This window comes from Gossypium hirsutum, chromosome D05 (assembly GCF_007990345.1).
Source record: "Gossypium hirsutum isolate 1008001.06 chromosome D05, Gossypium_hirsutum_v2.1, whole genome shotgun sequence".
Classification (NCBI taxonomy): Eukaryota; Viridiplantae; Streptophyta; class Magnoliopsida; order Malvales; family Malvaceae; genus Gossypium; species Gossypium hirsutum.
Genome location: NC_053441.1, coordinates 46,465,422 through 46,484,139, shown reverse-complemented (window position 1 = coordinate 46,484,139; position 18,718 = coordinate 46,465,422). Strand labels below are relative to the sequence as shown.

The following is an 18,718-nucleotide window of genomic DNA, read 5'->3' as shown; positions in this document are numbered from 1 at the left end:
TTTTTAATATAACAATTTTTTAAAAATATAATAAAAATGAGATTATTTGTGAAAATATTAAGCGAAAAGATTTCAGGTGTTTTTCTTAATTTTGAAATTGAGTGAATTAGTATCTCTTAAAATAATTAAAGTTATTTTATTTTTATTAATTTTGAAAATAACGACTAAAAATAATTAAACACAATATTAATATTTTCTATCAATTATACATAATTTTGATTTGTATGGTAACAAATTTAGCCTTTAATGTTTACTTATTTTATCATTTGGACCTTAATTCTAAAAAATCAAATAAATTCAACCACAATATTTACATAAATATTGCAGGATAAATTTGTTAAATTAAGACTAAATTATTAGAATGTGTAAATTTTTAGGACTAAATTCATTATTATACCAATTAAAATCGTGTAAAATTGATGGAAAACATTACCATATGATTAATTATTTTTAGTTACTGACTTTTAAAATTAATACAAATTAAATTAGTTTGACATTTTAAATCAAAGAGAAATTAATTTATACAATTTCAAATTTTACAGAGAATGAAAGATATTTCTTATCAAAATTTTACAAATTTTGAAAGTGGAGAGATAGAAATAGTTTTCTCCAAAAGCGATTCTTTTTCTTTGTTAGACAACAAATTTATCTTTAAATTTGATTTGATAAGTAAAGCAAAAAATAAGAATTAAACTAATAGCTTCACTTTCACAACGAGATTGGTGACATTTAGTTTTCCCTTTTGTTTGTTCTTTATTAAATTAATTATCGATCTAAATTCTAAAACAATAAATATAAAATCTTTTAACTAGCGAGATTAAGAGGCTAGGAAGATAGAAGTTTACATGGTCAAGCACTGAGGTAAAGGTTAGGAGGAAGTTTTTTGGTAAGGGAGTTTTGCGGTTGAGGAAGATGGGGTGAGTACGTGGTGTGTGTGAGTTGTTTGTATGGCCTTTTTATAATGAGAGACAAGCTTACACAAAAGTTTGATTTGATATGCAGTGATGGTGATACTATGTCCTAGTATAAGATGTTTTAGGATGACCGGCAATCAATTAACCTAGGACTCCATGTGGCCCTCACATAGTCTTACCGAAGATGCCTAACCTCAAAATTTGTTAGGCTAAGTTTCACAAACTAACTCAAGGTCCGTTGGTTGGCAGGTTGACTATGCATGGTCCACTGCGTTGTTAGTTCTGTTGAGAAACACGTGTTAGGTTCCCTTTTGGGTACGCCATGAGGTCTGAGAGGTTTGCTATGTACGGTATAATAATTGCCTCCAAGGTGAGAGAAGATTATAAAGTTACCTTTGTGAGCCTGTTGTGGAAGTCCACGCTATAGGTGTAGATGATGAAGGTTTGGATAGGTGATCTGAAGTTTGTGTCACAACCCAAAAAATTGGGTTAGTAAAATCGGTTATGTAGGGCTACAATATTCTCTAAAATTGATTTAAAGTCTGGATATTGTCAAGTAAAGATAAAAAGTGATGATGTACCTAAGACTGCTTTCTGATCGAGTTATGGTTACTATGAGTTTTTAGTAATGCCCTTTAGTCTGACTAAGACGTCTGCAGTGTTTATGGACTTAATGAACAATGTTTCAACCATACTTGGATAAGTTTGTAGTGGCCTTTGTTGATGATATATTGGTTTATAAAACGAAGTGGATAATGAAGAACATTTGAGAATTGTGTTGAAAACTCTATTTGATAATCAGTTGTATGCTAAGTTCAATAAATGTGAATTTTGGCTGAAAGAAGTACATTTTCTGGGCAATGTGATTTCTGCTGAAGGCATTAAAGTAGATCCTGGTAAGGTAAAAGTAGTACTCGAGTTTAATTCCCCAAAAATGTATCTAAAGTCTGCAATTTTCTAGGATTAGGAAGTTATTACAGAAGATTTGTAAAAGGTTTCTCAATGATTGAAACACCTCTTACTTACTGTAACGGGGTTTCTGCAAGTGTACACAGTTGTTCAAGTTATAAGTAAGTAAAATGAGTTATCGTTTCCACAAGAACTGTAACAGCCCGATTTTGGGCTAGTCGGAACAGTGGTTTCGGGGCTACTAATCCGACGAGGAAAAATTTAATATTCTTATATTTTTATGATCTACAGATGTACAGAATGATTTCATGAAAATTTCGTTCGAAAATTTTGACGTTTAGGCAGTCAATAGTCGAAAGGACTAAATTGTAAAAAAAGTGTAAAACTTGAGTTCTAGAAGTTAGAGGTGTTTAATTGCTATGAAATTTTAAATTGGAGGTCCTTAAAAGGTAATTAGACCATTGGTTAATTTGTTGGACAAAAATGGACATGAAATAGGTGAAATAGAATATTTTTAAGTTAAGGGCATCTTAGTAATTTGGTGATTAAATGAAGTAAAAAGCCAAATTAAAAGCCAATTTTTGCTCATCTTCAACCCCTTGGTCGAATTTCACATGAGGAAGACATAGCTAGGTTTTTTCAAGCTTCCAATCTCGATTTTAAGTCCGTTTTAGCCCCGTTTTTAATGTTCTTTACATTTTTGAGATCCTCGTAGCTCGGTTTAGCTATTTCTACCATTATTTTGAGCTAGGGTTTGTGTTTAAAAATTTACCCATGGATGACTTGCATGTGTTTTGATGTTGTATGGTAGAATATGAAAGTTTAAAGTGTAATAAACAACTTTTACTATATGATTTTTAGTGAAATTTCATAAAAGGACTTATTTGTAAAAGTTGTAAAATATGTGTAAAAAAAGAAAAAAATGTGATTTAGTGAAAATTGTGGACTGTTATAAGAGGGAATATGAATCGGCTAGGCTTGAGTAATAAGAAAAATCATTTTTACTTACGCTTTCATATTTTGATATATTTTGTGAAATGTGGCTAAATATTTGATGTATTTGACAAAATATTGACAAGTGAGAAATTTTCCAGTTGAACCTTAAGAATAGAATAGGATACAAGTGACATGTCACTAGGAACCTATGTGGAAACTATGTGAAATTGTGACTAAGTGAATCCGGGTGCTGGTCTTATAAGTTCTACTAGTGACTGGGTAATCCGACATGTGTTGCGAATACCTGACTGCTTGTCTGAGCAGCACTAAGTAGTTACGAATGAAGTGAATCACGTATGAATGAAATGTATCATGATATTAATTGAAAATATGATTGACTGAGGCCCAAACATGTTAAACATGAATAAAATAGATGTTACTGAATTAACATTATCATCCTAGCAAATAGGATTTAAAATATCATTATTGATTTCAAAAATAATAAAATTAAAGTAAACATAATTAAAATAGATAACAAGAGGAAAGAGTAAACTCTATTCAGTTCAGCAGCCTTTCGGATCTATTTTGACTGATTCAGTTCAGCAGCTTTTTAGATCTATTCTGACTGATATGCTCCTCCGTTCTGCTCAGTGGTTATTTTGCTAAAGAGTTCCTAAGGTGTCCAATCAAAGAATGCTTTTGTCAAAGCTTTTGTGGCTAAAGGATGGAAAGGAGATGGGCGGCTATGAAAGGGAAGGAAAAGGGAAACAGAATGTGGGAAAAATGCTAATGAGAGAAGAGAAATGAGTTGTGAGGGATGAGTGACTAAGGGATTGGTGCATGGTATTTATAGTTGAATGTAAGGGGTAGAGTTAGCTAAAAATATATTCAAAATTCCTTCTTTTTCTACCACACATGGCCAGCCATATTTCAAGGAAAAGGGGATGACTAAGTCTCATCAGTTTGAATTCAAACCAAGGCTATTAATAGCCATAGGGTGGATGGTTTCAACAACAAGTTTTTGGGTTGATTTCTGATTATTTTCCAACTATAAGGACATTCAATTGAATACCCCAAAGCTTACTTTTGGGCAACCATCTACTTGTGCTGAAATTGGGCTTTAGTTCCCCCTTGTTGGATGGTTTCTCATTCCAATAACTTAGCAAACATGTTCATCTTTTAGCACTTTTTTTATTAGGCCAAATTATCAACCTCATGACCCAAATTGCATGGTCCTGCTGTCCACTTAATTTGTGCATGTCCATGTTTCATTCACATTAATCACATCTTCAATGGTCCTCTTACATAGTGAAAAATCACATATTAATAAATTAACATGAAATCATTTAAAATATGTACAAAAAATTGTAATTAAGCACAATTTCACATACTTTATAAATTCATGCCCAATATTACTAATTAAGTAAAATTCACTAATTTTAATAACAATTATTCAAGATAAACATAATTATTAAGTAAAAAGGTAGTAAAAATATATAGAAAAACCCTATATAATTTCGAGTTTACACTCGCCAGTTTAAGAAGAAAGAAAAGTTTGAGTAAACAGACGAGTGTCAACAAAATTTTGAGAATTTGAAAGTAGTTTTGACTAAAGCTCCATTTTTAGCACAGCCAGAGTTTGGTTTAGAGTATACAATTTTTATAGATGCATCTTTAAATAAGCTTGGATGTGTTCTTACGTAGAAGGGTAAGGTTATAGCTTATGCATCACGTCAACTCAAACATCATGAGAAGAATTACCCCACTCATGATTTAGAATTGACAGTAGTGGTGTTAGCATTGAATATATGGAGACATTATTTGTATAGAGAGAAGTGTTATGTATTCTCTGATCATAAACATTTGAAATATTTGATGACTCAAAAGGATCTAAATTTGAGGCAAAGAAGATGGTTGAAACTACTGAAAGATTATGATTTGACTATTGAGTATCATCCAGTGAAGGCAAATGTGGTGGTAGATGCTTTGAGCAGAAAAATAATGGCAACACTAGTATCTCTTTAAGCAAAATTAAGTATGACTGATAATGGATCATTGCTAGCAAATTTAACTGTGAAGTCAACATTTCTATTTCAAATTTTAGAAGAGCATATAAAAGATGCACAGTGTGATTTGTATAAACAACGAATGTATCTAGCCAAACAAAAAAATTTAGTTTGGGTAAGGATGGTGAGTTGAGATTCATGGGAAGAATGTTTGTACCACCTGAGAATTATTTGAGGAAGAATTTGTTAAGAGAAGCTCATCAATGACCTTTTTCACTTCATCCAGTGAGTATCAAGATGTATAGAGATATGAAAACCTTGTATTAGTGGCCTAGGATGAAAAAAGAAATGGCAGAGTATGTTTAAACTTGTCTGACCTGTCAAAGAATTAGCAGAACATCAAGTTCCCTCGGGTAAGTTGTGTTAGGGTTACCCCTCAGTTTGTGTTAGGGTTACCCCTCAGCCCTTCAAAGAATTACCATGGATTTTGTGTCAGGGTTACCCCTCAGCCCTTCAAAGAAAAATTTAGTTTGGGTAATAGTTGATAGGGTTACTGAGTCAACTCATTTTTTGCCAGTAAACACTATTTATTCTCTAGAAAATTTAGCTGAACTTTATATTTTTGAGATAATATCCTACATGGAATCCCATCTTCTATAGTTTCAGATAGAGATCTAAGATTTACTTCAAGATTCTGGAAGCAACTACAAGGATCATTGGGAACTAAGTTGCAATCCATTACTACGTTTCATCCTCAGACAGATGGTGAATTTGAAAAAGTTATTCAAGTTTTGGAGGATATGTTAAGAAGTTGTGTAATTGATTTTGGGCTAAACTAGGAAAGGTATGTTCTTTTGGTTGAATTTGCTTATAATAACAGTTATCATGCCAGTTTGAAAATGTCTCCATTTGGAGCTCTGTATGGTAGAAAATGTGGAATTGCCACTTGTTGGATGGAGCTTAGTGAAAGAAAATTAGTAGGTCCTGAGTTGGTGCGTGAAATAGAAGAAAAGTCTTTGTTATTTGTAGTCACATAAAAGCTGCAAAAGATTGACAAAAAGCCTATGCATATTTAAAAAGAAAAGAAATTACTTTTGAAGTTGGTGATAAGGTGTTCTTAAAAGTATCTCCTTGGAAGAAGATCATTAGATTTGGTTAGAAAGGAAAGTTGAGTCTAAGATTTGTATGAACATATGAAGTTTTAGAGCAAGTTGGACCGATAGCTTATAGACTGGATCTACCTCCTAAGTTATCAAAGATTCACAATGTATTTCATGTATATATGCTAAGAAGATATAAATCAAATCTAGATCATGTTGTGTAGATTAAATAATTAAAGGTTGAACCAAATTTGTCTTATGAAGAAGAGCTCATTTGTATTTTAGCAAAAGAGGTAAAAGAGCTGAGAAATAAAAGGATTCCATTAGTGAAGGTATTATGGAGAAATCATAGTACAAAAGAAGCTACATGGGAAAGAGAAAGTCAGATGAAAGAGTAGTATCCTTAATTATTTATAGGTAGGAATTTTGGGGACGAAATTTTATAAGTGGGGGAGAATTGTAATAGCCCGCGTGACGAAGTCATTGTATATGATTATTTTTTGGTGTGTTTTGGGTAAAATAAGCATAAAGATGAGTAAGTAAAGTTTTTGTTTTGACTAAGTATAGGATTTTATGTATGCGCCACTTGGCGAACTCGTAGTTTGGTGAGATCTATGGTTTGGCGAATCCTTTTGTTAAGAATACGCCACCCCAGATGCTCCGTGAACTCATTACGTTCGCAGTTGAATAAATTTATTTATTTATTTATTTATTTATTTTATATTTTAGTAAGGTAATTAATTAGTTAAGTTGGGGCTTAGTTAGAAAGGAACTAAGCTACTGTAGATGAAAAGTTTTAAATTATGGTAAGCGCACTTAATCACGAGAATCAAGAGTGTTAGTGGAATTATTTGATTTTTCCTCTAAACCTTGTCTCCGAGCTTAAGTATATAAGAATAGCAGTGTCTTCTCTAAAAACCTTTTCATTATCTTTGTTTTCTTTCTTTCCTTTATTTTTTTTAAACTCTCTGAAAACTTAAGTCCAGAAAACCTCTCTAGTTGGGTTTACTCAAGAAGCTACTGAAGGTATGAGTGATGAAGGCAAAAGACCTACTTTATAGACTTTGCTATTATTTTTGGTGGGTTCCTTCTACTTCTATGTGTTATGATTTTATTTATTTGATAGTTGATTAAGGTAAGTACTCTTTCTCTGTAAGGTATGAAAAGTGTATGTGTGTGTGAATTGTGATTGTCCAGTGTTGTTGATTTGAGTTAAGTATGTCTGTGTTATGAAGTGAAAGTCATTCTCATGTTAAGTCACTACCATCTGCTGCTAATATGAATGATATGAAATGATCTGATATGTGGAGATGAAGATGAAAAGATATGTTTGTGTAGCCTCCGGTAGAGAAGATATATTGCAAATTGGATTGACAGATCACGATAAAACATGCTATACCGTATGATATTGAAATCAGGATTAAATGGGGAGAATGCATATGAATTAAATTAAATTGTATGTTATGTAACTGATTTTGTAAATTGGGTATATGGTTGACATGAAAATGGGTGAGTTGGCGTATAAAATTCACCCATATGACATGCCATCGATTTACTGAGCCTATTTGTGATATGAATACACCATTAGGCATACTTTGTGTTAATGTTTTTGAAATCCTTTTGAAAGGCCCATTTATGCAGTCAGTATTCTTATTTAAGATCTCTTTGGAACTCACTAAGTTCTTATGAGCTTACACTGTTACCCTTTTCCTTCTCAGGCTTGCTGTTTGAAAGAAGATCTTTTTGAAGGACTACATTAGAGTGCTATTGCTGCTGTGAGATATCTATTTTGTTTGTACCGTGTATGATATGTGGGGTTGGCATCTATATGTATTTTAAGATGAATTAGTATAAAGAATAATAAAGTCTCTTTAAAGTTTTATGGTTTGGTTTCAAAGAATTATACTTTGATTGATGAAAAACATCATACTAAAACTTATATGCCACATAGCTTATACATTGTTATTTTTCTATTAAAGGTTTTATTTAGATATTGAAGTTTTGCAAAGTTTACGCCAAAACTGGTTTTAAACTTAAATTGATTATTAAGTAGTGGCACGTCATACTTGGATCTTTCTAAAGGATCGGGTTTGACGTGTTACAATTATCCATATACAACTTCCAAAGCTAGTTGTGAACCTCTAAAGTTTGTGTTTGAGAAGAACATGCTACTTCAGGAACCTTATCAAGAGTGTTTTCAGGCTGGATTTCAATAAAACTAGGTTCTTGATCTTTTTTTTTATCATTGAAGAAGTTCACTAGCACTTGTGCTTTCACTGCTTTTCTTGATGAAAATTCTAATCCAAATTCACTCAATTTTATTCCCCACTTCATCATTCAATCCTACACATATACTTTAGCAAGGATTTTCTTCAAAGTTTGATCTGATAAAATGACCACTTGATGAACCTAGAAGTATTGTCATAACCTCCTTGCAACCACCACTAATGCAAATACCAAATTTTCAAATCTAGAATACCTTACCTCCAAAGCCTGGAGAACCTTTCTAGCATTGTAACGACCCAAAATCCGTGGGCACCAGAAAAGTGTGTATTATCGGGCCTCCGTCTTAGTAAACTGAGTCATAAATAATTATTAGAAATACTTACGAGATTAGTTGTGTGTTTAATTAGGTTTTAGATAGGTGAATTTGGCTCAATTAAGAGTAATTAGCAAAAGGGATTAAATTACAATAGAAGTGAAAATCTAATCATAGATTAAAAGAAAGTAAAAAGGGCTAAAATGGCAATTAAGCCATTTAAAATGATTGAGGCGGCATAAAGGAATAAAATTTAAGAATTTATTTGTTTATTATATAATTAATGATATTTATTATTTATTATTAGTTATTAGTTATTATTAAATTAAAAGATATTTAGTAATTAAATAATTAGTATAAGATTTTGGGTAATAATAAATTATGATTTTGCCAAGTGTGTGGTAAAAATAAAATACAAGTGTATTATATTTATTTATTTACTTGAAAATTAAGTAAAAGATAATTGTTAATTAAATAATAATATTATGAGATTTTTATTTGATAAGTTAGTTAGATTGAAACAAGTGTATGGTAATGATTTAATGCAAGTGTACTAATAAAATACATACATTTGTAATATTTATAATTAATTAATATAATATAAAGTAAATGAAATAAAATGAAATAAAAAAAAGCAAAAGAAAGGAAAGAAACAGAATAGAAGAGACGAAACAGGGGAGAAACAGGGGAGAAAGAAGAAAAAGAAGAAAATAGGGAAAATAGGGTTTTTGAAGCTTGAAATTTAATTTGGTAAGTCAGATTAGCCCTTTTCTCTTAATTCTAATGTTTTAAAAGCTTTAAAATAAAGTTTTGATGGAATTAAGTTGATGTTTTGTAAGTTCATAGGTTTTCAAGTATAGTTTATGTTGAACAAAAGAGATGAATTAGGGATTAAATAGCATGAATTTTAAGTTAGAATTGAAAAACGGATTAAATTGTAAAAGAAACTATAAGTTTTATGTTTTAGGGACTAAATTGAGGAAAATTTGAAATTTGGAAAATATGCTGAAATTTTGATAGTTAAATTTGAGTTTGGATGAAGTTTGAATAGAAATAGAGTGTGAATTGAATTAGGAAAGTAAGTGAATTTAGTTAGGATTAAATTGAGAATAAGGAAGAAATTGAATAGAAATTTAATTATTTATTATAATTAGTGCTGTAATTAATAGTATAAATTATTATTTTTTTCGTAGCTAATATTGCACCCGAGGCATCCACGAGGAAAGGAAAGGAAAAAGTAGACGAGGAATAGACACGAGAATTACGGTTTGTATCACTATAATTCAAACTTTATTATTATTAAGTGTTTAATTTGCTAATTATGTGTGGTAAGTATTTTAAGGTAAGTGTTTAATAAATAATAAATTTATAATGTAGTAATGAAATTGAAACTGATACTGAACCGAATTATGAGATACTGGATATTGTTTTGATTACTGAGTGAATTGTGAAAATACTGAATATTGTTATGTATAATGCATTGAATTGTGAAATTACTGAAGTAAAGAATTACTGTAATACTGTGAAACCGATTGAATTAAGGAATTATAATTGATACTGAATGAAGATGGAAATTTATACTGAAAAGTGAATTAAATACCCTATTAACTAGTCGGGCTAGTCGGATATAGTTGGCATGCCATAGGATATGGAAGTGTACGGGGTATTTGCCGGCTTACTGATCAGGCACTTATGTGCCGACTACTGTTACTGTTACTGATTCGGCACTTTGTGTGTCGAATACTGTTACTGTTACTGTTACTGACTCGGCACTTTGTGTGTCGAATACAGTTACCGTTACTGTTACAGGTTCAGCACTTTGTGTGTTGAATACTGTTACTGTTACTGTTACTGATTACTGTATACTAGTGTGTTTGGTTGGAATCCGTGTATCCGTCGAGTCCGAGTCAAGTTAATAGGGGTAAATGAAATAAGTTTACTACTTAAATGATATGGTATATGTGAAAGGTGAAATTTGAAATAAAGAAATAAGAATGATGTTTATAAATATATATAATTAATTGATAATATTAAATGATTGAATTGTTTATTAGTAGTGATAATTGTAATAAAAAGTATGTGTGTGATTTAATGTATTTAATTATAAATTGGATTATAGTGATACCACTGAGTATATGCATACTCAGCGTACGGTTGTTTCCGTGCGCAGGTTGTAGAAGTCAAGCACTGAACCAGCATCCAAAGCCAGACCCGACTTCAGCAAACTTTGGTGATGTATATTTTCTTTGGTAATGTGGCATGTACATAGGATGTGTATAAAGATTATTATTTTTTAATATAAATGGTTAGAAATGTTAGTATTATAAGTTTATGAATTATAATGAAAGAAGTTTATCTATTTCTATTTAATTAGCATATTGATAAATTATATTGGTATTGTATTGATTGAGTTCGATTAGATTGTATTTAGAATAGAAAATGAGAATGTGAAATGAATTGGTTGAATTGGTTGTGATTGGAAAAGATATGGTTTCTAATTGCAGGGGGTTTTATGTAAAAACAAGCAGAAATGCTGCCGAAATTTTTCTAAAAATGAATGAAGTCAATTACTAAAATATTATATGAATTTATGATTTTATCTTAATGTGTTAATATCTATTTAAGAATTATTGTAAATTATCTGATATGTTCGGTAATGCCTCGTAACTCTATTCCGATGACGGTTTGGGGTTAGGGGGTGTTACAATTGTTGGTATCAGAGCTAAGGTTTAGCCAATTCTCGGCCTAAATCGGGCCCGGAGTAGAGTCTAGAAGTACATGCCACATTTAAGTTGAAGCTGGGTCGGGTTTTGGATGCTAATATATTTATTTGATTTTGTTTTATAGATAAAATGTCAGATGAAAGAATGCATGATGATGAACAGGAAATGTATACTGGAAGTCAAGAATTCGAAGAAACCGAATCTGCTACACCTAGTGTGAATCCGTTAAATAATCAGCCTCCTAATATAGGAAGAGAAAGAGATGATTCACAATTGTTAAGAACTATAGCCGATGCATTACAGCGTGTAGCAGGAACTGTACCTGTTACTACATCAGTACCCACCATCAGACGGGCCCCGATTAAAGAGTTGCGGAAATATGGTGCTACGGAGTTTTTGGGACTAAAAGGAATTGATCCGTCCGCTGCTGAAGATTGGATGCAGTTAACAAAAAGAGTTTTGCAACAATTAGACTGCACCCCCCGAGAGAGTCTGATATGTGCTGTATCACTATTACAAGGAGAAGCGTATCTCTGGTGGGAATCTGTGGTTAGGCATTTGCTAGAGGATCGAGTAACTTGGGACTTGTTCCAAAAAGAATTTCAGAAGAAGTATATTGGAGAAATGTATATTGAAGAGAAAAAGCAAGAATTTTTAGTGCTGAAACAAGGTAATATGACTGTACTGGACTATGAGCGAGAGTTCTCTAGACTGAGCAGGTATGCTTCAGAATATGTTCCAACCGAGGCTGATTGTTGTAAATGATTTTTACGGGGATTGCGAGAAGAAATCAAGATTCACTTGGTAAGTCTAAGAATTACTGAACTTGCTGATCTGGTCGAGCGAGCGAAAATGATAGAACAAGTATTGGGCTTGGATAAGAAGTCAGAGATGAGTAGATCAGCCGGGAAATGTATGGGAACTACTAGTTCTAATCCATTACCAAAGAGATTTAGAGAATCAAGAGGTGGTTGGAGATCAAGCTTCCGGTCTGATAGGGATGACAGAAACAGAGGAAAATAGATTACTAGCTCTACCGGTAGTGTAAAAGCTCCGCCCCGGGAAAGTGAAAATCTTGAATGTGATTATTGTGGGAAAAGACATTTTGGTGAATGCTGGAAGAAAATTGGAGGATGTTTCCGCTATGGCTCTACTGAACACTTTGTTAAAGATTGCCCGAAAAATCAGAGTAGTTCACCTGCTACATCTCAAAGATCGATATCGACTGCTAGAGGTAGAGGAATGTTCAGAGGAGGTTCTGTTTCGAGAAGAAGAGCTGGTAGAGGCAGTGATATAGCTACACAGCAATCTGAAGCCAGAGCTCTAGCTAGAGCTTACGTAGTTAGAACCCGAGAAAAAGGCAATGCTCACGATGTGGTGACAGGTATATTTTTACTGTATTCTGAGCCTGTTTATGCTTTAATTGATCTCGGATCCTCACACTCTTATATAAACTCAAAATTAGTTGAATTGGGAAAACTTAAATCTGAGATGTCTAGAGTGTCTATAGAGGTGTCTAGTCCGTTGGGGCAAACAGTGTTAGTGAATCAAGTATGTCCCAGGTGCCCGTTAATTATACAAAATAAAACTTTTCCTGTTGACCTGTTGATCATGCCTTTCGGTGATTTTGATGTAATCTTGGGTATGGATTGGTTGTCTGAACATAAAGTGATTTTGGATTGCTATAAAAAGAAATTCAGTATTCAGATAGAAGGTGGAGATCGGATTGAAGTAAATGGTATTTGTACTAATGGGTCGGCACGTATTATTTCGGCAATAAAGGCTAATAAATTGCTTCAGCGGGGTTGTACAGCGTATTTAGCCTATGTTATTAATTCTGATTTGGTTGGTAGTCAGTGCAGTAAGATCAGAACCGTATGTGAGTTTCCAGATGTATTTCCTGAAGAATTACCAGGTTTACCACCTGACAGAGAGGTCGAATTTGCTATAGAAGTGTATCCGGGTACAGCACCAATTTCTATACCTCCGTACCGAATGTCACCCACTGAATTAAAAGAGTTGAAGGTGCAGTTACAGGATTTGCTAGATCGTGGATTTATTAGACCGAGCATTTCACCTTGGGGAGCTCCAGTATTATTTGTTAAAAAGAAAGATGGATCAATGCGGCTTTGTATTGATTACCGGCAGTTAAACAAAGTGACGATCAAGAACCGTTATCCTTTGCCACGTATAGATGATTTATTTGACCAGCTAAAAGGAGCTTCGGTATTTTCGAAGATTGACTTGAGATCTGGGTATTATCAGCTGAAGGTAAAAGAAAGTGATGTTCCGAAGACTGCATTTCGTACTCGATATGGTCATTATGAATTTTTGGTAATGCCGTTCGGGTTGACTAATGCTCCAGCTGCTTTTATGGATTTGATGAATCGTATTTTTCAGCCACATTTAGATCAGTTTGTGGTGGTTTTTATTGATGATATATTGGTTTATTCGAAGTCAGAGTTAGAGCATGATCAGCATCTCAGAACCGTGTTACAGATTCTGCGAGAAAAGCAGTTGTACGGGAAACTGAGTAAATGTGAATTCTGGTTGTCAGAAGTAGTATTTTTGCGACATGTTGTGTCTGCTGATGGAATTCGAGTTGATCCGAAGAAGATTGAAGCAATTGTTCAATGGAAGGCACCAAAGAATGTATCTGAGGTACGCAGTTTTCTTGGTTTGGCTGGGTATTACAGAAGGTTTGTAAATGGGTTTTCGAAGATAGCTTTGCCGATGACCAAGTTACTACAGAAGAATGTTCCTTTTATTTGGAATGACCAGTGCCAGAGGAGTTTTGAAACATTGAAACAGATGTTGACAGTGGCACCAGTTCTAACATTACCGGAATCAGGAAAAGATTTTGTTGTGTATAGTGATGCTTCTCTGAATGGTCTGGGTTGTGTATTGATGCAAGAAGGAAAGGTAATAGCTTATGCATCTCGACAGTTGAAGCCACATGAACGCAATTACCCGACACACGATATGGAGTTAGCTGCTGTAATTTTCGCATTAAAGATTTGGATGCATTACTTGTATGGTGAGAAATGTTATATTTACACTGATCATAAAAGTCTTAAATATCTTTTGTCACAAAAGGAGTTGAATCTGAGACAGAGACGATGGATAGAACTTCTAAAAGATTATGATTGTGTTATATATTATCATCCAGGAAAAGCTAATGTGGTAGCAGATGCATTGAGCAGAAAAGCAATGGTTGAATTACGGGCAATGTTTGCTCGACTTAGTATTAATGATGATGGAAGTTTGTTAGCTGAGTTAAGAGTCAAGCCGGTGATGTTTGATCAAATCAGAGCAGCACAGCTAGAAGATGAAAAGTTGATGAAGAAAAGAGAAATGGTACAGCATGGTACAGTGGAAAACTTTAGTATTGACGAGCATGATTGTTTGAGATTTCGGAATCGGATTTGTATTCCAGCTATTTCTGAGATTAAAGAGTTGATTCTCCGAGAAGCACATGATAGTACTTTTGCTTTGCACCCAGGTGGAACGAAAATGTATCGTGATTTACGAGAACTGTATTGGTGGCCAGGAATGAAGAAGGATATAGTTGAATATGTCAGTAAATGCTTGACTTGTCAGCGGGTAAAAGCAGAACATCAAGTACCAACAGGTCTGTTACAGCCTATTACTATTCCCAAGTGGAAATGGGATTGCATTACCATGGATTTTGTTACAGGGTTGCCATTGTCAGTGAGTAAAAAGAATGCCATTTGGGTGATTGTCGATCGACTCACAAAGTCAGCTCATTTTATAGCAGTTAGAACTGACTGGTCACTATAGAAGCTAGCTGAGGTTTATATTCGGGAAATTGTTAGATTACATGGAATTCAAGTATCGATAATTTCAGATCGAGATCCTCGATTTACATCGAGATTTTTGAGGCAACTGCATGAATCCTTGGGTACTCGACTTAATTTTAGTACAGCTTTCCATCCTCAAACTGACGGACAATCTGAACGGGTAATTCAGATATTGGAAGATATGCTTTGAGCTTGTGTCATTGATTTTGAATCAGGTTGGGAACGATATCTGCCACTAGCAGAATTCGTTTATAATAATAGTTTTCAATCTAGTATTCAAATGGCTCCGTATGAAGCACTTTATGGTCGAAGGTGTCGATCACCAGTGTGTTGGACAGAATTAAAAGAAAGAAAAGTGATTGGGCCGGAATTGATTCAAGAAGCAGAAGAAACAGTTAAAAAGATTAAAGATAGACTGAAAGCCGCTTTCGACAGACAGAAATCTTACGCAGACTTGAAACGACGAGACATTGAATATTCTGTTGGTGATAAAGTATTTCTCAAAGTATCGCCGTGGAAGAAAATTTTGAGATTTGGTCGGAAGGGAAAATTTAGTCCACGTTTTATTGGGCCGTATGAGATTGTGGAAAGAATTGGGCCTGTTGCTTATCGATTAGCCTTACCTCCAGAATTACAGAAAATTCATGATGTTTTTCATGTTTCCATGTTACGAAGGTACCGATTGGATCCATCACATATTATTTCTACTGAAAATATTAAGATTAGACCGGATTTGTCACATGAAGAAGAACCAGTTCAAATACTAGCTCGAGAAGTGAAAGAATTAAGAAACAAACGGGTCCCTCTAGTAAAAGTACTGTGGAGAAGCCATAGTGTGGAAGAGGCAACATGGGAACCGGAGGAAACTATGAGATCACAATATCCTCACTTATTTTCAGGTAAAATTTCGAGGACAAAATTTTTTTTAAGGGGGTGAGAAATGTAACGACCTAAAATCCGTGGGCACCAGAAAAGTGTGTATTATCGGGCCTCCGTCTTAGTAAACTGAGTCATAAATAATTATTAGAAATACTTACGAGATTAGTTGTGTGTTTAATTAGGTTTTAGATAGGTGAATTTGGCTCAATTAAGAGTAATTAGCAAAAGGGATTAAATTACAATAGAAGTGAAAATCTAATCATAGATTAAAAGAAAGTAAAAAGGGCTAAAATGGCAATTAAGCCATTTAAAATGATTGAGGCGGCATAAAGGAATAAAATTTAAGAATTTATTTGTTTATTATATAATTAATGATATTTATTATTAGTTATTAGTTATTATTAAATTAAAAGATATTTAGTAATTAAATAATTAGTATAAGATTTTTGGGTAATAATAAATTATGATTTTGCCAAGTGTGTGGTAAAAATAAAATACAAGTGTATTATATTTATTTATTTACTTGAAAATTATGTAAAAGATAATTGTTAATTAAATAATAATATTATGAGATTTTTATTTGATAAGTTAGTTAGATTGAAACAAGTGTATGGTAATGATTTAATGCAAGTGTACTAATAAAATACATACATTTGTAATATTTATAATTAATTAATATAATATAAAGTAAATGAAATAAAATGAAATAAAAACAAAGAAAAAGAAAGGAAAGAAACAGAATAGAAGAGACGAAACAGGGGAGAAACAGGGGAGAAAGAAGAAAAAGAAGAAAAAAGGGAAAATAGGGTTTTTGAAGCTTGAAATTTAATTTGGTAAGTCAAATTAGCCCTTTTCTCTTAATTCTAATGTTTTAAAAGCTTTAAAACAAAGTTTTGATGGAATTAAGTTGATGTTTTGTAAGTTCATAGGTTTTCAAGTATAGTTTATGTTGAACAAAAGAGATGAATTAGGGATTAAATAGCATGAATTTTAAGTTAGAATTGAAAAAGGGATTAAATTGTAAAAGAAACTATAAGTTTTATGTTTTAGGGACTAAATTGAGGAAAATTTGAAATTTGGAAAATATGCTGAAATTTTGATAGTTAAATTTGAGTTTGGATGAAGTTTGTATAGAAATAGAGTGTGAATTGAATTAGGAAAGTAAGTGAATTTAATTAGGATTAAATTGAGAATAAGGAAGAAATTGAATAGAAATTTAATTACTTATTATAATTAGTGCTGTAATTAATAGTATAAATTATTATTTTTTTCGTAGCTAATATTGCACCCGAGGGATCCACGAGGAAAGGAAAGGAAAGGAAAAAGTAGACGAGGAATAGACACGAGAATTACGGTTTGTATCACTATAATTCAAACTTTATTATTAAGTGTTTAATTTGCTAATTATGTGTGGTAAGTATTTTAAGGTAAGTGTTTAATAAATAATAAATTTATAATGTAGTAATGAAATTGAAACTGATACTGAACCGAATTATGAGATATTGGATATTGTTTTGATTACTGAGTGAATTGTGGAAATACTGAATATTGTTATGTATAATGCATTGAATTGTGAAATTACTGAAGTAAAGAATTATTGTAATACTGTGAAACCGATTGAATTAAGGAATTATAATTGATACTGAATTAAGATGGAAATTTATACTGAAAAGTGAATTAAATACCCTATTAACTAGTCGGGCTAGTCGGATATAGTTGGCATGCCATAGGATATGGAAGTGTACGGGGTATTTGCCGGCTTACTGATCAGGCACTTATGTGCCGACTACTGTTACTGTTACTGATTCGACACTTTGTGTGTCGAATACTGTTACTGTTACTGTTACTGACTCGGCACTTTGTGTGTCGAATACAGTTACCGTTACTGTTACAGGTTCAGCACTTTGTGTGTTGAATACTGTTACTGTTACTGTTACTGATTACTGTATACTGGTGTGTTTGGTTGGAATCCGTGTATCCGTCGAGTCCGAGTCAAGTTAATAGGGGTAAATGAAATAAGTTTACTACTTAAATGATATGGTATATGTGAAAGGTGAAATTTGAAATAAAGAAATAGGAATGATGTTTATAAATATATATATAATTAATTGATAATATTAAATGATTGAATTGTTTATTAGTAGTGATAATTGTAATAAAAAGTATGTGTGTGATTTAATGTATTTAATTATAAATTGGATTATAGTGATACCACTGAGTATATGCATACTCAGCGTACGGTTGTTTCCGTGCGCAGGTTGTAGAAGTCAAGCACTAAACCAGCATCCAAAGCCAGACCCGACTTCAGCAAACTTTGGTGATGTATATTTTCTTTGGTAATGTGGCATGTACATAGGATGTGTATAAAGGTTATTATGTTTTGAATATAAATGGTTAGAAATGTTAGTATTATAAGTTTATGAATTATAATGAAAGAAGTTTATCTATTTCTATTTAATTAGCATATTGATAAATTATTTTGGTATTATATTGATTGAGTTCGATTAGATTGTATTTAGAATAGAAAATGAGAATGTGAAATGAATTGGTTGAATTGGTTGTGATTGGAAAAGATATGGTTTCTAATTGCAGGGGGTTTTATGTAAAAACAAGCAGAAATGCTGCCGAAATTTTTCTAAAAATGAATGAAGTCAATTACTAAAATATTATATGAATTTATGATTTTATCTTAATGTGTTAATATTTATTTAAGAATTATTGTAAATTATCTGATATGTTCGGTAATGCCTCGTAACTCTATTCCGGCGACGGTTTGGGGTTAGGGGGTGTTACAAGCATAATAAATTAGATTTTGCTAGGATCCTTCTTTAATTAATACTATGAATATTGTTTCATCTATTGCGGTGAAGTACAAATATAAGACATCTCTT

The 18,718-nt window shown here is 32.6% G+C and overlaps 1 protein-coding gene across 1 annotated transcript; it reads left to right on the top strand.

The window, feature by feature from the left end:
- The first annotated feature begins 11,256 nt into the window (after window positions 1-11,256).
- Window positions 11,257-11,892, top strand: LOC107944745 (uncharacterized). Its single transcript, XM_016828537.2, has one exon. It carries the CDS (start codon window positions 11,257-11,259, stop codon window positions 11,890-11,892), a length of 636 nt encoding a protein of 211 aa, XP_016684026.2.
- Window positions 11,893-18,718: the final 6,826 nt, after the last annotated feature.

Bases quoted from the DNA above. Each gene is read 5' to 3' on its own strand.
- LOC107944745 (XM_016828537.2), top strand. From the start codon at position 11,257: ATGTCAGATGAAAGAATGCATGATGATGAACAGGAAATGTATACTGGA.